This window comes from Serinus canaria, chromosome Z, assembly GCF_022539315.1.
Source record: "Serinus canaria isolate serCan28SL12 chromosome Z, serCan2020, whole genome shotgun sequence".
In the NCBI taxonomy this organism is placed as follows: Eukaryota; Metazoa; Chordata; class Aves; order Passeriformes; family Fringillidae; genus Serinus; species Serinus canaria.
The window spans coordinates 42,535,812-42,563,720 of NC_066343.1; the positions used below are offsets into that span (position 1 = coordinate 42,535,812).

The following is a 27,909-nucleotide window of genomic DNA, read 5'->3' on the forward strand; positions in this document are numbered from 1 at the left end:
AAACTACCTTATTCCACTCCACTCAGTCCTTGCTAAGGATTTTTGCTCCATTTGCATTCATGCTAACCAAAAAACAAATGGATTTGTGTGGAAGATGTTCACCAAAACTGTATTTATTTAAAAACTGTGGGTTTCGGTGAAACTGATGAGGAAGAGAAGTCGTCACCTAGAGTAGGAATATCTGGCTACAAAGTCTGTTCAACGGCATCAGAATTCTGAAATCCAGCTCTTCACATGCAGACGCAAATCTACTCTGCAATACATCCCCCCCAGTTTTGCCATGGTTTTCCCAGGGATAAAGTTACGCTGTTATCCCCTAAATTGCTGGGTGACCTTCTGTTTGTGTATTCTAGCCTTGCTGTTTGTTTTGTTTTGACCCTGAAGTTGATATTAAGTCCCTTTATATTGTCATCCTTGGTTCAAAACTGATGTTCATGAGAGTTTTGACACATGACTACACTTCTGGCTGGAGCTACTACAGCAAATGCCTTAAAATATCTTGGAGTGGAGTTACGTGGAAAGGTGTAATGAAGAATTAGTTATGAAAACTACTTATGAAACTTGATGATTCTTCAGTGTTCAGGGTTCTCCAGTTGACAGTCTGCTTTTTGGGTTAACCCTGACAACTGTTTATTCTTTGGGTATTTTTATAGGTTTTTTTTCCCATATGTTTCTTTCACTCAGTGGTGTAGTTCAGTGAGGAGAGAATGACCAACCATCGCTGCAGGATGTTCTGGCTCAAGTAGCGCGAATGTGTACATTTTAGGGTGAACCAACAGGGGTTATAATTGCATCTCTCCATGACGCCTATTCAAATCAAATTCAGCAGACAGATTTACTGCCAGCAGAGCAGTTCAGTCAATCTCTTTTGAAGAAGTGAGATTTGCACTGCATGGCTTTTCCCACCCAGGTATGTAAAGTTCTGCCACATATTTCTGACCACAGCAATGGTCATATGTAAATTTTAGTCCTATAATCAGTGACAGACCTTGCAGAAAATCCAGCAATTTTACAGAGAAATGCAAGACAAGACAGTGAATATGTTAGTGCCATAAAACTTACAAATGAAAGAGAAAAAGTAAGAAAGAAGTAAAATTGATTCACAAGGTGTTGAGGGGGAAAAAAAATAACACAATTAATTGGTCCTTCTGAGAGTGTCAGACTGAAGACCAAAACAAAACTAGACTAAGAATCCTGAATGAAACCTTTTCTGCAGGAGATTCTGAAACCTTTTTCATTAAGCATGTGGAATGGGATTATTCATGTTTAAGACCTGAAAATAGTAATTCTCTTTAAAGAACTTTAAAAAGGCATAGGAAAATGTGCAAGAGTGAGTCATGTACTACTGAGAGCTGAAGTTTCCCTTAGAAGAACCTAAGAAATTAAGAAAAAGTAGCCATGAAGAAGCCAATATGTTTTACCCAAAACCTTTTAGGGAACTGTTGCTCTTGGTGCAGTCATTGCTGAAAAGTTTTGCTAATACTTTGGGCGAGATACATACAAAAATATGGGATACAATACATAAGAAGAAGGTTTCCTTCTCAGTGTATACTAGACTAGGTCTTGCATGTTGCCACACCACCATGCTCACCATTTCAGAAATGAAATTTGCTTGCTTTAACTTGTTTAATCCTAATCAGTGGTTTATGGCTATCTACATTTACAAGGTTACCCTCACAAGGATAAAGCAGCAAAAATAGAATTTTATAAGTGAAACTGAGACTCACCTTCATAGTTTCTGAAATCAGAAGAATTTGTAGGTATTAGACACTAGGCCTGACTTTGATAAGTGATAAAGGCAAATTTAAAAGGATGTAAATGACCTAGATACCTTTTTTTTTCCTCCACCAGGAGAAAACAGTTCATAAAATTTAGATCACAGAGCAAGTTTTCTCTTCAGCTAATGAAAGAAGGGAACAAATAAATTAAGTCAATCTAATGTATTTTTTTCTACAAAAGTCAGGCATGCAGATGCCACAAACTGTGAGGTCCTACATGGCAAAAACAAAGTGCAGAAATTATTCCTATTCTCCTTTCTGTAGAGGGCTACACATTCTGAGAGACAAAATGCCTGAACTAATTAAACAAAATAGTGCTCCAATTATCTGTTGGAAGAATTACATGAAAATGGATAATAAAAGACTTGCTGCAAAGGCTTTAAATCTCTCTATTTCAATTAAATAGCAAGTAGGGTATGATTATAGGAAATTCATAGTGCTGTGATGCCAGTAAAAAAAATTCTCTTTCTAAATACAATTTATATAAGTATAATCCACACTGCTACATCAACTCTGTGTGTAATATGACTTTTTTTTTGCAGAATATGCAATGGAAGTGATTAGGTTTTGTTTGTTTGGATCATTTCTACTTCTGGTTCTGTTGGTGTTCTGATATACTTAATTGTCTTTAGCTACAAGATATGCAGTGTCTTTCTTATTAGGTTTTCATGGTACCTTCATCAGAGACATACACAGACCCCTTTGTTGGGTATTCTTTGATGGCCCCAGAAAGCATAATTATGATTAAGTTGTGCCACGAATTTTTAATGATCACTATGGTTTTCATAGAAAAAGATGCAATCATAGATCTCAGGGTTAGTCTTCCTTGGGAGGTCATGGTTGAAAAGATCTAGCCAACAGGTCTACATTTCTCTGGAAGATTTCTGTCCTGTGTTTCTGAGAGATAAATAACATAAATCAGTTCCTTCCCCCAAAAAATCAGTTTTTAGAATTTAGCCTGCCCCTTGGTCTGTGATTGCTTCTCAGGCAGAAAAGAAACACTTCACATACAAAAGAATATAGGCAGTCATTGATCTTTTATTTAATTAGATAGGTAAGAGAAAAACACCACTGATTCTGTGGATAGCACATTTTCTACAGGCACACAAACATTTGTACTTTCTGTGTCTTGGAAGCACTTCTGTTTTAGTTTTCCGTCTCTTGACTTATTTTCATCCAAGATACCATGTCATTTTATGTGGCCTAAACCAAAGAATGCCCTTTTCTGTATTATGTACAATTGCAAATTAAGCTGGTATAGTTGTTTTAGCCAATTTATTTCTACCAGTGGAATTAATAAATGTAGCTTCTCCACAGAACTAATGAGAATCTGGAGACCAGTTTTTCCAAAGAGTGTACCAAACCTTCCATTCTATGTTGGCTTTTAGGTCCAAAGTCTTTGGTGAAATGACCAGTCCATCCCAATGAAATCTGTACTTTGCTGTTCTCTAGCTGTGCCCAAAAGATTGGTAGGGGTTGGAAATGCTGTGATAGATTCTGCTAATACAGCAAAATCACTCAGGTCGGTTCTCCAGTCCTTTTTTCACAGATGGCATTACTAATCCAGCAGACAGGAGCAGCTCTTGTTTATACCCAACCTGAGCAAGCCTTCAGCTAGAAATGAGACATGAAAAGGTTGGAATCCTGTTATAGTTCCTGCTGGGCCATCCTTTAATGAGCTCAGAGAGTAGTTTATAAGGTTGTCCTTACTTGCCTGAGACTCTGACTGCGGCGGAGGCCAGGAGTGAAAGCAGTGAGTGGTGGGGCACGTGGCTGAGCCACAGCGTGACTGCTTGGGGCTGTGTGAAGCTGCTCTGGATGCTGCTTTTGGGAATGGCCTGCCATTCCTTCATCTGGGAGAAACACCAACACAACTCAATTTGCTATAGCCTTAGGAGAGCAATTTTTGTTGTGTATTGTTTTTCTAAACAGCCATTGCTGCAAGAGCTGACTAGCACAGGTAGGATATGAAGTGATTTAAATGCTTTTTGCAGAAATATTTGGGCAGTTGGCCTTGTTGGAGCAGATCATCAATGCAGTTTGATCTGGCTTGTCAGGGTAAGTAACTCGACCTTGAGCCCTCCATTTTCCCAGCTCTCAGTGTTTAAAGGTAGTCTCAGTTACAAGTGTCAGACACTTGTAACTTTAAACTACACCAAAGTCTTCAAATTTTTGCATCTGGCTGTCTGCTGGGAGAGGCTCCAGGCTGAGCTGACAATATCCCCACAATCTGCAGGGTGAAAGTAGAGCCTGACTGCATGACTTCAAAAGCCCTTGTCAGGAAAGGTCTGGGAAAAGGTTTGAAATAGGAGCACATCCTACAGATAAACTTTATTATAAACATAATAAAACCATATTTTGCATTGCAAAATGTGTCCTTTTTTTCACTGTAGTTTCATATCTAACAAACTATGAGATGGACACCTTCTTTCAGCTGTGGAATAAATATCACCTCTTCTCCTGCATGCATAATCAGATCCTGCTCTCAATTAATTTAGTTTTATGCTAATGCCATGAAATTAATTCCAAGTGGTGTGAAATCAGACTTTGAGCCAGGTTTTTTTTGTTTTTTTATCTGTTGGGCATATGCCAGTGTCCCCTGTACTTGTAATTTTTTTATTAAGAATATGATTTTACCTGATCTTCTTACTTTTTTGTCATGTAATCTCTATGAACCAAAATGCAGAGATTTTGATTAAGATTAACTAAGATTTAACTAGAATTAGAATCTTATTTTTAATTAAGATTTAACCAGAATATTGAAAACCATTGAAAGCCATGATTGGTTTAAGAGAAGATTTCTGTGATTGCAAATAGGAAATTCAGTTTGCAAACAAAACACTGTTAGCAGGAATTGAACAGTGACAAATCTGATGATTCTGTCTCTTTCAATAAGGATGGTTTTGAACCAAAAGAAAAAAAATTAATAATAAAAAATTATTTATTAATAAGTAAATAAAATAAACCAAGCACACTTCAGGTATCACCATTGATATCCACAGCACACAGCACACTAACTGCATACCTTTTATGAAGCATATTAAAAATGTACATACACAGAGATGTCTACTGTAAAACTGCCAGCAAAGCTACTGTAAAGCAAACAGGAGGCAGACTTTGGGAGTTCTAATCAGTGTTTCTCCTCATTCTGTCCACACTCTGTTTTAGAAAGGGAAATATGACTCTGTAAGATTCAAATACATTTGTTCATTTGACTCTCTTAATCAGCATTACAAGCACAAAAGGTTAATAGAAAAGACCATGTGTATAAAAAATATGAAGACCATATAATAAATAAAAGACCATATAATAAAAAATAACTTCAATACATAAAATCCTGATAGGATACTCACTAACTCCCCTGTGAAAGAACCATGTTTACTGACAATTTAGCTTGAAACAGACTGCAATTGTCCAAATCTCAGGTGAATATTGTAAAAAGAATCATGCATGCATTGTTCACTGAAGTTTTTATATTCATGAAGAGTGATTGCAAAACTAGAAACATATAGATTCATAGCAATGGGATTTTCCAGTTTATGGATTACTTCCAGATGGAGTAACACTGCTCAGCATATAGTGATTTCTGTTTAACTAAAAGTTTTCTTTTTATGACTAACTTAATTTTATAAAAATTGTACCCTAGGGAACTAGATTGTTCCCTCCTGGAGCAACCAGATTTTGTAGATCCAACAATATGTGCACTACCTGGACACAGATTTTGGGATGTTAAAACCAAAAACATGCTAACCTAGAACATAGCCACAGGAACTGGCTATTAAATAATCCACAAATATATATACACTAAGGCTCAGAACATGGTTTTATTTGTCATAATAGAATTCTTACCCAGTGTATTTCATTAGGAGGGTCCAGCTTCACTGTGCAAGTTCAGCTCTTAGTTTCAAATCCCCTCTGTATTGGGCGGCTTCACTCAATGCAAGGGTGTAGTTTTTGTTAAAAGCTCTCCCTAGTCCTTCCATTTGGTGTGCCTTTTACACTGAAGAAGGACTGTTTGGGCTGGGCAGAATTGAAAATAGTCGGATAAAATAGCCCACTTGTTGCTAAGTGCAGATAGTTATGACCACCTTTCTTATTGAAAGCAGATAGCTGAAACAGTGGGAACATCCCTCTCAGGTACAGGGATGTGCTATTCCCTGAAACAGAAGTGTTCCTGATGGGTTTCCATGAGCAGTGTGATGTGCCTGCCAATGAGATAGGAGAAAAGAAAAGGCACCAGGAAAGTCTAAGATACAATGAAAGAAGCACAGGTTCTGGAGGAAAAATCATGAGAGGAAAAGACCTCCTCATCACTGTCTACTACTTCCTCCCAAGGGGAAGCAGAGGGCCAGGCAGTGATCTCATCTCTCTGGTGACCAGTGACAGGATCTGAGGAACATCCTGAGGTTGTGACAGGGAAGGTTTCGTTTGGAAAAGGTTCTTCACCCCGAGCATGGCTGGAACAGCTCCCCAGGGAGGTGGTCACAGCACCAGCCTGACAGTCCAAGAAGCATTTGGACAGTGCCCTCAGGCACGTGGTGTGACTGTTGGAGCTGTCCTGTGCTGAGCAGGAGCTGGGCTTGATGGTCCTTGTGGGTGCCTTCCAACTCAGCATATTGTGTGATTCTGTGAGTGTATGATAGAGACAGACTGCATTTGGAGAGTGAATGATGGTTAAAAGGATACTTACAGCTGGGAGTAATGGCATGGTCTTGTGCTTGTGACTTCTGCAGTTGAAGACTGCAGACTTAGAGATCCCAGACTTTAATTTTTATTGTAGTGGAATGGAATTACATAAGAGATGGATGGAGCTGCTGTGAGTTTCTCTTTTCTTGCTAATTGAAAGACCTTGCAGATTCTGATTTTGGCTGGTGTCCAAAACAGCATTTCTCAGCAAAATTCTCAGAGAAACTTCACGTTTTGCAGTGAAGCTCATCCAGCAGCTTACAGGTAAAGAAATGCTTTTTCCATAGGCTGTAAATGGGATAAAGGGGTGAAACACAGTTAAGACCTGTACTTCAGTAGTGCCAGTACTACCACCCTCACTACTTCACCATGAACTCTCTCTTGCTTTCCTGTAGCTATGGCCTCCTATTACATCCATGTAAGTCCTTCCTAACTCCAGCACATCTGCTTTCCTGAATACCTTATTTTCTTCCATCACATGGGGACTTATCCTTGGAGCTGTGTGTTTAGCTTAAATATTAATTGGAAGCTGTTTTGGGAGTACCAGACTTTGCAGGGAAGAGAAACAGAGACACTGGCAATGATTTCCCTGCAGGCATCAGGTTCATAGTTGTAGGGACAAATCAGTAGTGTGAAAGGCAGTGTGAAATAGCACTGATGAAGGAAGGTGAGCACAAAGATTTTCTGTCTATCCTCAGTTACATCATGAAGGACACAATTTCTTTAGTGATCCTGACACTGAGAGCCAAAATGTGGAAGGTCTGGTTGAAGGTCTGAATGTTGTAACCCTTCATTTAGGAAGAACAGTGACCTTTAGTTCTTTCTGCCTCAGTTTCATCTCTTAGCTCTAAAAGAGTTAAAAAGTAACCTGGCACGTGCCTACTGCAGATTGTCCAGAGCATGTCTGTTGGTCTCTAGAATCCCAGCACACAGGGATGCTCTTGATTTCAGAGTCACTAATCTTAGATGTCTTTCATCTTAATGCCAAGCAGAACACTGTAGAAAAATAGTTAAAAGCAGGTGTAATCAGAGTAAGACAGAAGCTAATGTAGTCCTCTTTTTTCTTCTCCTAATCTGAAGAAGACTCTTTATTTTATGGTTGTAGATGAAATTTGGAAATCTGACTTGCTTTTCTGCCCACAGCTCCATCAGGCACACTTGCAGTACAGTGCTGGTTTCTTACCTGCAGGTTCTTTTGTAAAATTTCTTCTCTATTTCTTCATAAAATATTTTCTCCCTACCATTTCTTACCCCTGCACCAGGTATAAGACAAACCCTTAGATGGCATTTCCATGTTTCATTTGGTAAGAAGGACCTAAGAGGCAGCGATGGAAAAGCTGAAAAGAGTTATTTGAAGGATTAATATAGAGGCAAAGAGTATTCAGTGTCTGTTAGGAGAACAGTGAGCCTGAAATACTGTTGAGTCAAACAGGTAAAATTAAAATACTTTATTTTAGTAGTACTTTGTCCTTGAACTAGACATGATATCTAGTTTCACATTGTAAAACTGAGAACATGTAACATAATACAGTTGATGGGTGAATAAAAAAAATTAAACCATCATATTTTCATTTGTTTCCCTCTTACAATGTTGAGGAATTAGTCTAACATCCTAGAGGATGTAAAAAACACTTCTACATCCTATGGGATGTGCAAGTGTTATGAGTGCTTTGATTACATTAATTCTCATATAAACTTTGAAACCCTAATCTGGGTTCAGACTCGCTAGAGACAAAAATAGTGCAAAAAATTTTAAAATTTTAGATGTTTATAAGAAAAAAAAACATTCTACAAGGTACATATTGATCCTTTAGCTATAGCTATTGGAGACGTTGCTCTGAAAGAAGATTTGCTTTGTAGCTTGTTGAAATTAACCTCTATGTTGTGCTCAGCAGGAGGTACAAAACCCAAATGAGATCAGTTAATTTCTGTAGAGAGGGCAGTCATACCCAGGAACCTGCCCCTAAAGCAATCAGCCTTCTCCATAAGAAAAAAGTTTAAAAGTTCTTCACAAACAATGTGTCTATGCCTAGTTAACTAATGAGGAACTTTAAAACTGATACCCATGTTCCTGCAGCCCATAGCTGCCATCATGCTCCCAGGGATGATGATTTTACATTTTGAAACACAGTTATTTGGAATGTTTGTACCTCTTTTTTTTTTTTTTTTTTTTTTTTTTAAATGTGTGAATTAGACTTCTTTTAATGTTATTACTGTTTCATGGAAAAGGTAGTCCCACAGGATAGCCGAGACTTTCCCTTTGGCCAGTGCTCTATGTTCTAATCTCTGTCCCTTTCCAACTCCGTGGGAAACATCCACTGTTAGCAATACTCAGCTAGTTTTCCCAATCATTCATTGTTGTACATGTCCCTCACAAATTTGCTTATCCAGAGAGCTCGACCAGGCATTTCTGCCAGCTGACAGTAAAGTCGGCAGAGATCCTGGTAACAAAAAAGTCGCCTGGAGGGAAGGGCAGATGTGCAATAAGATGAGAGAAGTGAGCAGATCCTGGTGGAACAGGGACATGACCAGGGCAGCTGAGGATGTGTTGATTCAGCATTTCCTTCCTATGGGCTGTGCAGGCTGGTTTCTTCTCTGCGGCTGGGGCTGTCCTTCAGGATCTCCACGGTGCTCGATGTGGAAAGGCAGTGGAACTGCAGCCTTTTTGCCCATGTGATGAATCCTCTGCAGTATACAGCCAACTGACTGCAGTGAAATGTATTCAGGAGCTGCAAATCAGCGTAGCAACAGCCACAGTTGAGATTTGTCAAACAGTTTCCCCTCTGGGAATTATTGTGACCACTTCTAAGGCAAACTCTGAAACCTCCATTATCTGTAGCAGATCCTTTGTGTGTTTAGGCAAGGAGAAGTACCAGGAAATGCTTTCTTTGCTGGCTTCTTACTAAGCCGCTCAGGTTTGATTGAGTTACAAGAAATTAAGAGCAAGTGTTTCCTGTCAGTGGTCTCTGTGGTGTAGTTGCAGTTCAGATTGAAACCTTCCCAGTCCCCTCTTTACATTTTGCTTCTTGTTTTTTAAGTGATTTCACTTCCAAAATTTCTCAAGTTTCAAGAACTTATACTAATGCACTCACTTATGCTTTCTCATGTAATGTTGATGCAGAGGCAGCATATTAAAGACTTTAAATCCATGTATTTTGAAGTTATCCACATAAATCCATACTGAAGTACTTAAACTGTCACTTGTGAACACATGTTTTGTGCATGTGTATCTAATGACTGCTAAGTACCTAGATTTATTTATTTATTTATTTATTTATGGATTCTTTTGCCCTCTTTAAAGTTACATAGACATACAGAGCTGTGGTGCTAAATTATTTGACTCAAAAAATAGCAAAAGGTGACTTCATTAGTAAGTCTTGAAATGAGGATAAGAGGGACAACTTGAAACTGCATAATTACTTTTGACACTAAGGTGATTAAAAACTCATGAAGTCTTTAAGCCTGAGCTATTACATTGCCACTCTAAGCCAAAGATACCTGACTTTAAGCAAGTTCAGAGAAGGTAAGAGACATGGGGCAGACTCTTCCTTACACATGAGTGACTAAATACCATATAATTGGTTATACAGTCTGACTAAAAGAGCCTTATTTCACACAGTGGGATGCACAGATATCTGGAATTAAATCAGTTGACCTAACCTTAGCATGTGATTTAGCAACTGATGGCTTACACCATCTATTTGTCGCTGCTCAAATCAAGTAAGATGCATCTCTCCTGAACATTTATGAGGATTCACTATGTGTATGCGCATTGGGTAATTGCATGAATAGACTGGCATAAAAGAGACAACTGATCTGAAATAACAAAGCCATTTTGCTTGTTCCAGAGCTACAGCTTTCACACTTGGTGCCTCTAAACAAGCAGTTATAAATGTAGCCAGATATTCAATTTTGGGGGTCCAGGTTTATGTCTTTGGAAGTTCAACCTCTAATTTAATAAATTCTTCATTTTGATGAGTAAAGCAGCTTTAAAACCTCAGGTTAACTTTGGATGTGGTTTTGTGAATCATATTTTCTTCAACAATACAGAAATCTCCTTCTTTAGGTAAAACTCCTTGTTGCAATTTACTTTTAGGAAAGGGAAAGGTGAAAAGAAGAAAGAAGGCAAAGTTAAAAATAACTAGCTTATTTTTCTACAGTGTAGTTACTAAAGCATTTTATTCCTCTGTTTTAAGTAAGATCCAGGGTCATGTATGTAAATTCACAATCTGGATACAGATCCTGATGTCTAAGCAGTAACATACAAGTTAAAATCTTTACCATCAGTTTACTAGAGAGGTATTCCCTTGCAACTACTTACAGCCTTTCTACAGAAATAACCTAGAGAGCAGGGTGTGTCACCTTCAGTCTAAAGTTGTACTGGCCCCACTGCAGCACCTCACAGGGGTTCTGCAGGTCGTGATGGTCAACTTTTATTTTCATGGATACCTAGAATTTTAGTGTAGGTATATTGACTCCCCTAGGATTTGATCTTTTAAGCATCAAGGCGGCAAAGGTTATAGCTTTGGATTGTTTTGGAATATTCACAGAAAGGAGATCTAAGGGGTTCTATTCTGGTAAAATTCAAAGATGTATGTATTAAGAAAACTAGATAAAGCACTAGCTTCGTTTTTTGGTTCCCTCTCTAAGCTTATTAGCTTATTCCTGAAATCTGCCTAGCTGAATTTGTTGCTAGGATTTTAGTTATGTCTTAACTTGACTTACCATATCATTTCAAAGAAATACAGAACAGTTCTATTCCAAGTGCATTACTAACACTCCTGAGGATACTGGTTTTTACAAATTAACTAAACTGTCTTAGGTTAACTAGATTGGCTTCAGTGGCTGGCTTTGAAATCTATCTCATTTTTCTGCAGTTCAGTCTAACAAAATACCCTGCAGACCTTAAGTGTAAGATTAGACAAACCTAGACAAATGCTCCAACAAAGCTTATCTTCTATAATTCACTTGAGAACTTACAAGTGGTGACTCACTGCCAGCTGTAAAGTTGCTGTGTCCAGATGCCACTTTTTAAAGCAGGCATACGAGAGAAGAGCAGAAGTCCTGGGCTGGAAAGCATCTTGAGGCAATTATGCAAATTCCTGTCTGGACTCATATAATACAATAATTGGAGACACCATGTTGCATTCAGCACCACACTGTGAACCAACAAATATCACTAAATGCCATTATTGACAAAAAAGCTGATTGATTGATTGATTGATTGACTGATTTTTAACAGCTTTTCATTATCATATTTGTAAAATATTTATCCAGCAGAAGAGAGATGTGAACCCACACTGCAGAAGAGGTGTTGAAATCCCATTACATTTTAACTTGCTTTTGTTTGACAGCTTGCTTTTCTCATGTTAGGAGAGGAGAATGTGCAGTCCAGTTCACTGATTGTTCCTGGCTACTGAACCTTTAACATGGAAGCTTAAATTAGGGCAGCAACTGCTCGAGCTGCAGACAGTCAGCTTTCTGATTCTGGCTGAGGGCTACACACTCTAACAGATGATTCTAGTTACTAGCCATCTTTTGTTAACAGGGATGTTCTGTGTCAAATACCTGGAGCTTTTTATAGATTCTGCTCCTCCTTTGACTGTCATGATGCCCTTCATGTCAAAGGAGAGCACTGGGAGACTCACCAGGCTTTTAGTGAGCCATCACCTCTTGCATGAATTACTCAGAAGCCTGGTTTTCAACAACATGTGTTCCCAAGCAAGGCAAGGAGGTTGTCAGGCTCAATCACTGATGAACCTAGTTCACTGAGGAAGAGAGACGTATAAAAAGAATTCCAGAAACATTTCTCCATTGCAAGTAGACATTTTTAATGCATCCTTCCTGAAACAAAATGTCTTAAGTCTTTTAGCTCACCTGAAGCAAGATTGAATACATGATAATTGATGGCAGTAAGAGGATGGACAAATTCTTATGTCCTGCCATGGGGAATGGGGGAACTAACAAATACTCCATTGAATTCTCTAAAAATAGGAGTGATCTGTCTAATTATTATTTGTTTTATAATTCTGATTGAAAAATGGATAATGGATTGTGCCCCAAATATTTTGAATAAGAAGGTATGCTAGAAGGCATTTTTTTCACTTTGCAGAATCATAATAGATTCATGGTTTTAAATAAAATATGCAATTGCAAAAAATAATTTTTACTAGTAAAATCTTCAGATAGGTTTGTAATTTATATTTATTAATCTACAAACTGTTGCATGTTAGGTCCCTTAGGATCTCTTTCTGATCCTAAGGGAACTAACATGCAACGGTTGCCATGATTTAAGAACAAACCTATCTTTACAGAAACCATGTATTTTCTTTTAAATATCATTGCTGAATGTGTCCCCAAATGCAGTATTTGCCCCAGTGCAAAGAAACACCACCAACTGGACCAGTTTTTAAGTGTTGCCTCAAATTAAGATGGCATAAAATGCCTGAATACTCAATGTTTCTGCAAGGGAAAAATTATACTTTAAGATGCTTTCCCATGCAGTGTATGATACCAAAACTAAGTAGCAAAGACCATGTTCAAAACTTGCTGTGAGCAATAGTAAAATAGTTTAATTTTTCATCCTGGTTTGGACAAAGTGCCATCCAATACTGTAAACAGCAACAAAGCTGAATTTTTCACTACCATAGTTTAGGACACTATCTAAAGGTGGGGGTTTTTATTGTTTCTCCAGGATAGAATCCAGGAAATGTAAGTATTTAGTGTCACCAAAATGTCAAACAATTGTTTACATTCCTATTTTTGAAATTGCCCTGAATATTTCTGCTAGAATATAATTTGACTGGCAAGTTAAACTCAGAAACCATTGCATGTCAAATCATGTGTGGAAAAAATAATTTTAAAAATCCATTTCATGGTGTATGCCCCAATTTGTATTGGCAAATAATTAAATTATTTCACACTTCTGTTTCCTTAATGCATATGGAAAATGTGTTTCATCATTCTTTCTCTTTTTTATATCGTTATCTTTTGCTAATTATGTGTTGCAAATTATCAACTAGTGGTTTTTATGCATTCATTTAGCTTCACCTCATTCTTTTCAAATAAATGGGAAGTATTTCATTCAACATGAAATTTTGAAAAGTGATAGTCTTCAGACCTTTGTCAGGTAGAAAGTACAATTTACTCAGTTTCATCAATTATCCATTCCCATATCTTTCAATATTAAAAATAAAAAATGGATTTCCTATCTTCAGAAAATCAAAGTTCCAAATAATACATTTTTTAAACTTCTAGTCAAGTTCCTGTTCTGCACATTCATCCATCTATCACAGACTCTACTTCTGTAACTATAGCCACTGATCCTTGGGACTCAACTACTCTGAACTCCTTTTCTTTGGAGAAAATAAAAGCTCTCCTCAGCTTGTCCTTTCTGCCTTCTTGCAAATTTTGCTGTAAGATGAATTTTTTTTCCATGAAGGGTCCTCAAAATACTCACATATAAATTGTGGATTTGCTCATTTTTGTGTGTTTGTATGTGAAACACATGAATATGTAAAATATGTAACCATACATACGTACACATTAAGCCAACATTTTCTGAGATGCATCTTCTTTTAAAATAACATTTTTGAACACAGATTTTGTGTTTTCTTTTTGTTTCCTTTTCTTTTTATTCCTTTCAAAGTTCTTTTTGTGATAGTTTTCTTCAATAGAGCATAAAACTTTTTTCCTATTATTTTCTTGTACAAGGATAGATTTAATTTAGAGGTGACAGGTAGTCCCTTTATTAGAACAGAGGTGTTTTTGTTGTCTGATTATCTTTTCTTTGAGTTAAAAGTCAGAGCTGTAGCAGTACATTTTTGACAAAGAATTTGGTTCTCATTATTCTCGTATTTATTGTAGAACATAAAGGATTTGCTCTGTTTATCAGTGTTTGTTCATGGCTGCTTGCCTTCCACTTAACCTTCAAAGCCAGTTAACCCAAAGGGCATGCCCAAAAAAAATCACTGTTGATGTGTGTCCAAAAACTGTGTTTCACTAATGGGAGAGATTGTTCCATGGAACTGTTGTGATGTAATTTGTTTTCTGTGTATTACATAGCACTAAAGAGCCTTTGAGATGGAGAAAATAATTTAAGTCCCATTCAGAGTCTCATTTTCCTTCATGGCAGGGCAGTGTGTGCCATGCTGCTTGCCCTTCAGTCAGAGCTAAATGATAATTTTTAGGGAGTTGTTAAACTGAAACGGATTTTTTCATTTCCTTGCTTAGTCTCTTCTTGCAAAATACAAAGGTTACTCCTTTTTAGGTTTTTTGTGGAACAGTTGGTCAATCCTGAGTTTCCTGTTGCCCTTCATCTTCTATCTTCACTCTCTCAAACTGGTTTCTGTACAGGGAGTTTACCTCCCTGGGTAATTTGTATGAAGTGAACATTGTGATCTGCCACCCAGCTGCTGTGCCAGGCCCGAAATGACAACAGCTCCTGTCCAAGAAACTGACAAGAGTAAAAGGCGCCTGCACATTGCAGTGTGCCTTTACTCTGATTTACTGCATCAGTAGGATGCCTTGAGTGGTTCAAAAATCTATCACAACAGAATTCATAGGATTAGACGTGTGTGATGTTCTACTGCCTTCCCATTCCCTGTGTGCTCTCTCTGACACTTCTTTTTGTTCTTTTTCCCATTCATGCAGTCACCTAATGCTGGAGACAAGGATGACCAGACGTTGACGGTAGGCAGCAATTATGCATCTGAGCATTTGTTTCTCAGGAGGGTGGTGAGGCAAGCCTTACATTAGTTTGGCTCTCACTATCCTTTTTATTGAAACAAACAGCCACAAAGCAGTCTTTCTCTGTGAAATATATACAGTGCAATGATTGCTGTACTAGACAATTGCATGGGGAACAGAATCTCAGAGTATGTTTTGTATTTCATTACAAGCATGCAAAAGATGCTTTGTACATTAGAGTCATTGCTGTAGATGTTTGTACTGCCTTACCATGCTTTCAATCTTTTTGCCATAAGACTTCAGTGGATCCAGCCAAAGCAAGGGACATGTTTTTGACTGAAAGTTGGAAGCACTGAAGCTGAGTGCCATTAAAAAAGAGTACTGGTCTCTGCCCTCTTTCTCCATAGTTTTGATCATAGGCGTATTTGCAATGTACTGAAGTAATGAAAATTATAACTTACTTCAGGGATTCAAGCAAAAGGTTCTACAAAGAAACAAATTGTTAGTTCTTCCTGATGGGAGTGTGAGGTTTTAATTTTCTTAACACTTTATGAGTTTTCACAAGGAAGGATTCTTTTTGCCATGTTTTTTTCCCTGAGTCCTGGGAGACTAATGGCTGTTCTAACAATCCATCTCCTCCAGAGAAATTATCTATAGTGATGGCAATGGGTGATAAAGTCTGTAGCTTAACATAACCTGCTAAAGTCGATAGTTCAAAATGTGCAGTGAGGTGTGAGATTAATTCATATTGTTTCAGACATCTTTCCACACAAAAAACAAAAAGACCCTAAATTCTTCTTCCTATTTTTTACCCTAGACCAAGCCACGTCTCCAGCGGGGAGGAAGCTCCGCATCTCTCCACAACAGTCTGATGAGGAACAGCATCTTCCAGCTCATGATTCACACACTTGACCCACTTGCTGAAGGTATGCCTATTAATTCCTTTTTTTTTTTTTTTTTTTGCTTTCCTGGTGCAAAAGCAAACAAATGCTTTATTTTTCCTCTCTCTCCGTGAAACTGTGTTTTGCATTTCTCTTGCTTTCATCAGTCTTTTCTGAATGTGTCTGGATTTTCTGGGAGAGTTACACACTGTTATGGTGTGAAATACATACTCCTACCAGGACTTTTAACTTAGGAAATGTGTTCATTACAGTAAAACTAAAGCTGGTCACTTGGTCAGTGCATAAATACTGATTCTCTTCTCTCCTGGCTTCAGCAGCAACGTAAAAGCTACACAAACTGCATTGTCCTGAACTTTCATAAAGATTTTTGTTTGTTTTCCTCCCTGGTTTTGATTTTATTTAAAAATGAAAAGTCACAATGACAGATAGTTTGTCATGTGCACTGTAGAATAGAATGAGAATCTGTTGATTTGACTTCAGGTTGTTTAATACTGACATTAATAAAAATGCCCCCAACATACTGCTCTATTACATGTAAGTAAACGGTTTACTGCTTTATACAAGTGTGCTGTAATTTATTGTTTCTTTGACAAATTAGCAAGAAGACCACTGCTTTGATCTGAGAAGCTGGCAGGAAAACCATATTACCTTTATAATGGTGGGGTGATCTTACTCTCAGATTCTAGCAGAAGAACAAAAAAAATTCAAGGCCATGTGTTATTTGATGTCTGTGCGTGTGTAGGACTTCTCTTGCTGCAGTAATAGTTGTCTTGAGAAATAGCACTTGTGAAGGAATAGGGATGTTCTAAAGAGACCTAAATTATTACTGACAGACCTTTCAAACTTCAGTGACTAAAAAATACGTACAGCACTTCACATGAGCACACGTGGCAGATTGAAGACCACAATAAAGCTAGAATTGTTGACTGGAGCACAATTTGAACCTAATGTAAATTGAGAATAAGGTCATCTCTCAGGTACTTTTCCATTGGTCAGGCTTATTTCACTTGTTTCCCATACATAGCTTGTTCAGTGTTCAGACCTGTCTACTTTTCTGCTGTAGTAAGCTTGCACTGTGTAGTGTGATCCAGAGGCTTCCCCCTTCATGACAGTGAAGGACAAAAGGGGTTTGAAATCTGAAATTCATCTTCAGAGAGACAAAAGCACTACACTTCTGACAAACAGGTATTACTTATAATTAAATTTGTCAAGTAACTCAATTCTGGTTTTCATTATGTCAGGAAAATTATTGATACAATTGAAACAATGGATTGATTGTGGATTGATAGAGATGTTTGCAATGCATAAATCTTACTTAAATTAATCCAGTAACATTTTCTTTGGGGTTTTTTCACACGTAGTACTTCACTGCTTACAGATTTTTTTCCTTTCCAACATCTTATATTTGTCCTGGAAGTAATACTCTTTAAAAAAACTGGGAATAGAAATATATTCCGACCTTAAAGGAAGTGTAAGGCAGTAGCCATTTCATTATCTAAACTTTTCATTAAAACTAACACACTGAGTTAAATTTACAAAGGAGAAAAAGAATCTACTTACATTTACAGTAAACTCTATATTTTAATGCAAAACTTCCATGAAGAAATGGCCAAAAAGCTGCTGGAAAATAGCCTATGTATGTGCAGTTATTTAAGTTGGTATAGATAAAGAAGCCAGTATTTCTAGCTTTTGCTGACTTTACAGAATTCAAATTTTATTTCATGGGCATGAAAGTGCAATTCATTCAATCACTTGTTTTTGCATATGGAACTCTGGTTTTAGCTTTTTATAAACAGACTTTCAACTGTAGGAAAAATCTGAGAAAATGCATCCGTGTTTCTGTCACACAAAATAATAACCTTTTCTGAGGCACCACTTCATTTGTACACAGACTCAGCTTTCAAGATCTTTTGCACAGCAGGCAGTTTCGAGGGCAAACAGGAGGAGTAGTGGATGTCTCCACTGAACACACTCATGTTGTTTTAAGCTTTTGAGTGTCTGTGTTAATTATTCTGTACTCAGCTTATTCTGCAAACTTCCATGAAAAAAAAAAATTATTTTAGGTAAATACTATGTCAGGTTGAGGCAGGTAATGCTAGTTAATACATTTGGATGTCATTGTATTTTCATCTTACATTCACTTAAAAAGTATGTGTGAAAATGGATGAGAGTACCTACTGTATACAAAATTAATTATCTACTTGGATCTGTATGAATTTTACTGACCAAAATTTCTCCCCATCTTTTTGTGTTTTAATCTGCGTATAAAACATTGAAGAACCAAATTGGTGCATCATCTTTATTTTAAAAGTCTTTTACCATGCCAGCTAAGTAATTTTTTAAGCTGATAGCATTTCATTTTTACAAATTGAAAGAAATAGTGTTTATTAAGTGTCTGGGAAATCAGTCCTTTGCTCTATAATCCCATTATCTGGGGAGATGTAGAAGTGTAAAGGAGTAGCTGGTGCCTTTCTCTGGCCCATGTGGCTTTCTCCAATTTACATGTCCTTTACCAAAAAAAAACCATAACAGTTTTGAGTTTTGGGGAAGCAAAGAAAATTAGCTCTGCTGTACTCATGTAATGTATGTCAATGGACCTGCTGCATGACCTCTGAGGCTAAAGGGTTTCTTCCAAATCATTTGATGCAAGTGTGGAGCAGACTCAAAGGAATAGCAGAAATATGTTATAAAAATTTTTCATTCTTCCTTTAGCCAGCTTAAATTTCCTCAGTATTTCTGCCAGATGATGACTTAGATCAATAGGTCAAAAAACATTGCATCATTTGCTGAATCTGTTGGATTTGCAGAAAAAGAACAGTTTATGAGAGCATTAAAAAGTGCCACTGTTAAATAAAACAAAAGTTTGAAAGGTGTCTATCAAAGCTACCATACACACAGGGACTCTGGCAGTCCCTGCGCTTGAGCATACTCCTGACATCTTCCTCCTTCTTGTCTCATTTCCTTTTTCTGCTTTTCTCTAGCATTTACTTCTTGGCCTTTCTCATACTGGATCTCACTCACCTGCACCTGCCTTCTTTCAGCCTTTTCCCATAAGATGGCTTCTTCAGCAGCTGCTGTCTTTCTGGGCTGCTGTGTCCGTCAGTCAGATCGCTTCCCGATCAGACACCAGCAACACTGCGGCTGTCACAGCCAAGTGAACTCTGTTTTCAGTGGCTGGAAAAGTGTGGCTAAAGTCTGGGAGCTCTGCCCTTGATTCTGGAGGGCTTCTAGATCAAATATTGCCTTTAGAAGTTACATTTCTAATTTTTGCACTGCTGCTGAGAGATCCAGATTTTCTTTCTCTTTAAGTCAGTAATAAAATTCACCGTTACATTCCATTGAACAATTGCAGGGGAATTTGGGGCATCAGAAGACACACTGCACTGTCATTTGGAGTTATGTGGATTTTGCAGGAGTGACAGAGAAGAAGTCCCATCTGTATCCTCTTGGTAGCAAAAGCTGTATAGAGTGTATAAACAGGCCATGTGACTTAAAAATCAGCTTGACCTACACGCCATTATTGCTCCATTAACATTCAGTGTATTTATAGAAAACCAGCTCATCAAATTTACTTCTGAATAATTCATTTGTGAAGTCAGAACCAACCTCGACTGCAATTGAAAGCATATTAAAAATGCACTTGATTGCAAGTAGGATAACGTGAAATGAGAGAGTAAGATTTACTTTCCAAAAATGTTGATAAACAGAGCAGTCCCTATGTACTACTACACACTTACAAACCTATCCTTCCTTTTCCCTTTTCACATAAATGTGGCTTTGTATGGCTTGTGGCTGTCTTGTAAAAGCCAACTTGCAAACTCTCCAGAATCAGCAGGCTTGCAAGGTGTTCAGCCCACCTCTGACAGATGAGTAATATCTGAGATCAGTGGGAGCTGCTGGATATTTGGCTCTTTATATTCAGGCAGGTGTGCAGTCATGCTGTGGATTTAGCAGTCTAGACAAGGAAGGCTTCTCCCCTTCAAAATCTTGGACTCAGCATAAAGCTCATAAGAAGATAAGAGTTCAGCCACTCTAGCAGGTGAATGTGTAGGATGTTTGCTAATGGGACATGAACTTTACATTACAGCTGAGACATCATTATTCATTAAAAATATAAATATATACATGGCATTAGGTATTTGTTTGCTTTTATCTTATTACAGAAATAATGACCTTGATAGACATCATTTCCTGAGGATTAAGAATAATGACTGCCTGTGTTTCTGGCTATCATCAACTCTCAGCCAGTCATTAATCCCCAGGAAATCCTATGCCATATTTGCTTCTGCTTAAGTGCTAGTCTTGCAATCCAGCTGGTCTGCTCATAACAACATTACCCGTATGAATAAGGATGCCATCATCTGACCTGCTGTGTTGGTCAGGCCCAGTCCAAAATCCCAGCAACCCGAACATAAATCATGAGAATCATTGATCGCTTGTAGCTGTTTTCTTCTGAGTCCTGTACCTCAGATACCTTTGTCCTAGTTTTGAAAGGGATATTCCTGGGTTATGAAAATGTAGGTTTTACGAAGATCTCTTTACATTTTTTGTTAGAAGATGGCTGTTGTTTTGGAGTAGGAGCAGGGCAAGAGTAAGATGGTTAAGTATTTTTCACAAAAGTGTGCCATGAATAGTAATCCTACCTTCTCCTTATAAACTGAGGGTTGATGTAGAGATGATTCCTCCAGAAATGTGGAGGGAGCATTTTCTCTCTGGAGGCTTCTAGAGGTACTCTGTTGAGCAAGGAAGATACCGGCACTGAAGTGAGGATTTGGAGAGCACCAGTGCAATCGGAGGCTACATTGTTTTTGCACAAGGTTTATCAAGATACAGGAAGAATGAGATCTTTTCATTATCATAGCACCCCTTTGCTGCCTGCTGATAAGGTGCCACAGGCCAACAAAACATCTCCTACAAGTGAGGATTTAGCTGGTTGCTGACTTTCTTGCTCTGTGTGACAAGGCTATAACTCATATGCAAATGACATCCTCTGCATGAAAATGGGTGTGATATAAATCTCTGTCATGGCTTAGTCCCCAGTGAGAAGTAGGTATCTTTGGCAATTTTCTCCTATTCCCATCTTCAGTCCTGTTTCCAAAATGGAAAACTACAGGACGTACTTCTGCAGAAAAGGAATTGTTTATCTTATAACCTGTACTTTTTCTTTTTTTGAAGATATAAATATGGTGCATGTTATTGGTGAGAGAAGTAACCTTCTGTTACATAAAGCTGAGCTTACAATTCTCTCACTTCCTTCACTGAACACAGAAAAATACAGTACTGTCACTGTTCTGTCAAAAAAAAAAAAAAAAGAAAACCTGTGATCATACTTCTCAGGAAAATAAAGAAGAATACTCAAAGTTTTTGACATAGTAGTGAATTATTTATAATGGCTTGGTAGATGCTGTTGTGTTCCTACATATTGGTCTTAAGAATTTTCCAGCTTTTCCATTCACTGCAAACTGTTCTGCTTCATTTGCTCCTGCTGCTTGGGTACTTTTCTTAGATGTCATGGAATCTGTCAGCTCACCCAAAAGACATCTGGCAGAGGCTGAGTAGCCTTTGCCTGAATGATTACTCAGCAGCCATCTCAGTTTTGTCTCATTTTGCAAAAAATCATGTTCTTACCCTTCCCATGGCCTAGGTGAGATGCACCATCATGTCTGTGCTCTCTGCCATTGGTGCCATTGGAAACCTTGTTTGCCTGAAGCTGTTTATTTGCTATATCCCCAGAGGAGTAAGGCCAGGCAGCTCAGCTTACACCAACTCATGGGTAATGCTCAGCTCTTGCACAGCTGGAGTAGCCTGAGCACTTCCACTTTCCTCATCTCCAGAACATGGGTCTCAGATATCTTTTTCAACCTTAACCATTCTTTGATTCTGTTATGCAGCAGGACTTGAGTGCACTTCACAGAAGAGCAGAATCAGAGAATCACAGAATGAACTAGGTTGGAAAATACCTCTGAGATAATAGAGTCCAACCTATCACCTAACATCTCCTCATCAACTAAACCACAGCACCAAGTGCCACTTCCAGCCTTTTTTAAGTAACTCCATCGACACTGACTCCACCATCTCCCTGGGCAGACAATTCCAGTGCTCAATCATGCTTTGTTTTTGACATCCAACCATCCATCCAGCTTAAGACTGTGACCTCTCATTCTGTCAGTGGTTGCCTGGGAGAAGAGACCAACCCCCACCTGACTACAGCCACCTTTCAGGAAGTTGTAGAGAGTGACAAGGTCACCCCTGAGTGTCCTTTTCTCCAGGCTGAGCCACCCCAGCTCCCTCAGTCGTTCCTCACAGGGTCCAAGCCTCTCACCATCTTCATTGCCCTCCTGTGGATGCACTGGAGTGTCTCAACGTCCTTCCCAAACTGAGGGGCCAGAACTGGATACAGCACTCCAGGTGTGGCCTCCCCACTTCCTAGCACCATGCCAGAGAAGACAGAAATGCATCTTCAGAACTATATAGGCACAAAAGTATTTTATTTAACATGAAGAACTATGGAAATCTAGGCAAAATCTCTAGAAGTAATTTTGTATGTTATTAACGATCTCTGCTTTAAATCCTTTATCCATCATTCTTGAGCATCCTTTAGGCATACCCGTAGGCCTGTAAAAAGCTGAGCATCCTTCTTCTTGTACCTTTGTTCTTACCCAGCTTGTCCTTGGCTCTTCTTCTGTTCTATCAAGGAAAAACAGTCCTCTGAGCACAGTCCGCACACCATTCTGGCTCTCCTCTCAGCTGCAGACCGAAATGTTTGCAAGAGATTTCTGCCAGAGAAGATGGGGGCTCCCTGCCAGGCTTGGATACATATTAGTAGCTATTAATTATAATACAGTGTTTTCTCTTTAATTCCTTCCTATGGTATTTCAGTCTGATGTGATGGTGGGAAACCAATGAAAAGGACAATTAGACTAACCTTCAAAGTGTAGTGTCATGTCAGGCAGATACTCATACTCTTTTTATGTGTTTAACTTTCACAAAAGTGATGTGTTTTTTCTCATTTAGGTTGAAAGTGACTTTTTGCATTACAGAGTCCAGCTAGTCCAATCCCCTGCTCAAGCAGGATCAGCTTCAGCAGGCTGACCATGACAGCTTCCCGTCATGATTTGAAAATGTTCATAAATGGAGACTCCACAGTCTTTTTGGGAGGCGCATTTCAGTGTTTGCTCATCATCCTAATACGTGTCTGGATGGAATTTTCTGGTTTTTAGTTCATCTCCATTGACTCTTCCCCTGTCAATGGGCACTTCTGAGGGAAGTGTTGTTCCCTCTTGTTCTTTCTGTCCCACCACGTATAAATATATTTATGCCAGGCTGAATGGTCCTAGCTCTCAGCTTCTCCTCTGATGAGAAGTGTTCCGGTCCCCTCATAATCTTTGTGGCCCAATGCTGGTCTGGTTCTGGTATGTCTAAAACTGGTGACCCTGGGACTAGTCCCAGCACCCACCTATGTCTCATGAGCCCTGGTGGAAACAAAATACCACCTCCTTGACCTGGTGGCAGTGGTCTCCCTGGTGGAGCACCCTAAGGCTGCTTGCTGCTGGTCACCATTGCTGACGTGGCACTCTTCTTGCATTTGGTGGCATGACTCTCCACACAGTCATTTGCAAGAAGAAAGGTATTTCCTGGGGAAGTATTCAAACAGCTAAATGAGATAGGTGGAGCAGTGAAGCACATCTTTCTCCAGCAAGGCCTTCTTTCACCTTTTGCTATGTTTCAGCTCTGGTAGAGACCACCAAAATTGTGCTCCTAACTTAGGTACGTGAGTTTCTGTGATAATGGAGATGAGATGAGTATATTAAAGGTATCTCCAACATCAAACACCCCACAATGCCAGAGTCAGGAACAGCGTAGGTAGAGTGGAAACCCATATGGGTTACATGCAGCTAAGGGCACATCTATTTAAATAGGCAGAGACAGTATTTTAGGTAGCCTAGTTCATATCTGTCAGAGAGGGAGGGAGAGAAATTAGATAGCTCTTTCCTCCAGTATTACTTAGGACTTCAAAGCCATGAATGGATTGCAGTTGTATTTACAAACTTCTATGTAACACACAGAAGACACAAATGTCACTGTAACAGCTGTGGAACCTGAGCTGTCTATAAAAATGTGTGATTTTGGCATAGAGAAAAATGATGTCTTGGGCTAGTGAAGAGAATTCTATTACAAGGTTTTGGTTCCGCTGACTTTTTTATATGTCAATCATAAATATATAGTGACAATATATAGTGACAATCAAAGAAGTAAACATTCAAAGTCTAAATTATTTTACTGAGTGGATCTATTTAGCTTACAGGAACCATTTCATTCTTGTCATACTTTGGGCATATAGGTCTTGCTTTTTCTAGGTAACAGTCTGCACTTCCATGACTATAGGATTAGTGGGCTTGCAACTTTTATCCTACTCACAGATACGAAAAACTCACCATGTTTTTGTTATACATAACTTTGTGGGCAATGAAAGCCTTGCAGATTTCTCTCAGAAAGGACAGTTCGGTGTTAATGCTCTTTGTTAATGCTCTCCAACTCTGTAGCTGTAAGTGTCAGATGTGGTTATCTTCAGAGGTTCCCAAGACTCAGAGAGAAGGCACAACTCGTTGTTGAAATCTTCATTTAGAAGATTTCTACTTACATAAAATTGATGCATAGGTCTCCCTTTAAAATCCATATTGATCTTTGTAGGTGGAAAATGTCAAATAATTAAAATTTTATGATGCCTTTATAATTTAGTTTTGACTCTGAAATGTAATCCTTGTGTTGGTTTTGTTGTCAGTTTTCACAACATTTTACTTCTGCATGACCTCTTTTCTTGTTTTAACTTTAATCTACTCAAGCTGTACACTGCAGGCAGAATTCTTGTTTCTCTTTTCCATAATTTTTTCCAGTGTTGCCCTGTTCTTCAGACAGTATATTCTTCTTGGGGTTTCCTACAGAGAATGCAAGGAAGACATGAATGTTTAAATACAAGCATGATCCCAGCCAAGTACCTGAAAGACTTCATTTGTATTATTTTCTGTGTTTGTTTAGGACTATTAATAAAGCAGCTCTGGTAGTAGTATAAGCAAAAAAAGATGCAATTCTGAAATTCAATACAATTTTAAACTGCATTACTTATATCCAGAAGGGATCTTTTTGTATTTTCCACTGAAATGGCTCAATGACAAAGCCTCCATTTTTAAAGAACTGGCAGCTGGAAGATCCACAAGTGAAAATGTAGGGGACAGCATCTGATTATCCAGATGTCGTAGGAGAATAAGTATTTTGCTTTTTAAAGGAATGTTTGTTTTCTCTACTCTGCATTCTGCAATGATACTACCTACAAACTCCCCCAGCAGTCCCACTTTTCAGCAGATGGGATATAATTACTCAGGGAGAAAGCTAAGAGGTTTAGGAAGTTTGTAAATGATAGGAGTCAGAATAAGATGAGATTTGCTGAAAAAAATCATTTCGAATAATTATTTCTTTTTAAAATTCACAATTCCCGGTAGCCTTCAGTTGATGGGAATTTTTTTGTGTGTGTTTTTCCTCTAATAGTATAAGTAAAAAGGCATTTTCTTCTGTTAAAGATCTCTTAGAGGTTAGGACTCTAATTTTAAAATTGTAACATTTAACAGTTTTAATCTTCACTAGATCTTTCACAAGTTCTTAGCATCACGAGATCTTTGTTCCTAATCTAACATCATTGCTGAAACCAAATCCAACTTTGATTCCAATTTAGTTTGGATAGTCACTACAACTTATCTATAAAAGTTTTAAAGTGGCCTCTTTTTTCTGGTTTTGGATGAGACTGATCATCTAATTAAATTTTCTCAAAACCTTGATGTCTGGCAGAAAAAACAGTAAAGACATCCTTGTGCTCCTTGATATTATCATATGAATTCCTCTAATTCCTTTGACCAGTTTTTTGGCCTTCTTTTTTAAATATGCAAATTAAAAAAGCCTTGACACTGTCATGACTATAGAAGTCAAACAAAAGGAGTGTCTGGTAAATACATTTGTGTAATTGTGCTAAAAATTATGGGGTTGCCATCAGCAATTTCTCTTTACCAGTTTTGTTTTAAATAATAGATATATCAACTTTGAAGCTTTTATTGAACTTGGAGGAGTATGACATGAATTCTCATATAAATACATTTTTTATGCAAAGTGAAAGTCTCATGCTTGTTGAAGAAATACACAGTTGGTCTCTTTAATTTGAGAGTCTGACTTTACACGAAGGGATAAATTTCTGACAAAAGTCAGAGTCTGACTTTTCCATGAAGGGATACGTACCTTTAATAATGCAGGTTGCTGTCTCTAAAATAGCTGTATGGCTTATGAGTAGCTCTAGAAACTCTGAGACAGGCTCATTTCGGCCTTACTTGGGTCAGCTGCAGTCTGTATCCGAGATCTTAGTCGCAGGAGAGTGAAGAGAAATATTGGTTCTGCTTTTCTTCCATGGTAGCCTGGGGCTATATACTTAAAAGACAGAAATGAGTATTTCATCACAGACAGTATGTACTATAGTTAGTAAGAGTAAAATAAATTGAGTTATTAGCTATCTTATTTCATAGAATCATAGAAGAGTTTGGTTGCAATGGATGTTTAAAGATCATCTACTGCAATCTCCCTGCAATGAGCAGGGACATATTCAAGCAGTCAGGTTGCTCAGAGCCCTGTACATCTTGACTCTGAATGTATCCAGACATGGGGCATTTACCTCATCTCTCTGAACAACCTGGGCCATTGTTTCAACATCCTCCATATAAAAAAAATACCTTCCTTATGTCTAGTGTGAATCTACTTTCTTTCTACCACAGTAAGTCCTACTAAAAAGTTTGTCCCCATTCTTTTGCAGTTCCCCTTTAGGTGACAGGCTTCTCTATGGTCTTCTCAGAGCCTTTCCTTCTATATGCTGAACAACCCAAATGTTCTGTCTTCATAGGAGAGGTGCTTAGTCCTTCTAATCATATTGGTGGTCCTCCTCTGGACTCTCTCCATCAGTTCCATGTCCTTCCTGTGCTGGGACCCCAGAGCTGGATGCAGCCCTGCAGGTGGGGTCTCAGCAGAGCAGAGCAGAGCAGAGCAGAGGGGCAGAATTCCCTCCCTGGCCCTGCTGCCCACACTGCTCTGGATGCAGCCCAGGTCACCTTTGGCTTTCTGGGCTGGGAGTGCCTATGGCTGGGTCATGTCCAGCCTCTCATCCCCCAGCACCCCCAAGTCCTTCTCAGCAGGGCTGCTCTCCATCTACATCTGTTCATCCCCAGCCCATGTTGGAACCAGGGATTGCCCCAACCCAGGTGCAGTGCCTTGCACTTGGTCTTGTTAAACTTTATGAAATTCCCATTCCCATTTGTCCAGGTCCCTCTGAAGGATATCTTGTCCTTCAGATGTGGCAACTGCATCAGTTAGGTTGATGTTGTTTTCAAACTTTCTGAGAATGTGCTTGATCTACCCTGTCAATGTACTTGATGAAGATATTAAATACCACTCATTGACAGCATCCATCAGGACTCTGAGCAGTTGACCATTACACTCTGGATACAACCATCCAGCCAATTTTTTTCCACTAACACAGATGCATCTCTCTCCAATTCAGTGAGAGGGGGCATGAGGGGTTCTTACAGAAGTCCAGATAAGTGACATCTGTAGCTCTTCCCTTGTCCACTGATGTAGTCACTCCATCGTAGAAGGTCACTAAGTTGGTCAGGCAGGATTTTTGACACCTACAAACACAATAGAGAACAGGACGTAGTAGACAAATGTTGCTGTAATCCTTCAGGAATGTCAGTCAGGATTACTAGGAACCTTCTGTTCTTTTCTGGTGTAAAAATACGCAGAAGGGAACAAATTAATTCAGTGACTCT

At 38.6% G+C, this 27,909-nt stretch overlaps 1 protein-coding gene across 1 annotated transcript in view; it reads left to right on the forward strand.

Annotated features, from left to right (window-relative positions):
• SLC24A2 (solute carrier family 24 member 2) overlaps positions 1-27,909 on the forward strand; it is a 104,178-nt gene that overhangs the window by 38,284 nt on the left and 37,985 nt on the right. Inside the window, exons 2-3 of the mRNA XM_009093944.4 lie at positions 15,117-15,155; positions 15,970-16,078. Coding sequence (XP_009092192.1) covers positions 15,117-15,155; positions 15,970-16,078 — 148 coding nt within the window. The remainder of the gene's footprint in view (positions 1-15,116; positions 15,156-15,969; positions 16,079-27,909) is intronic.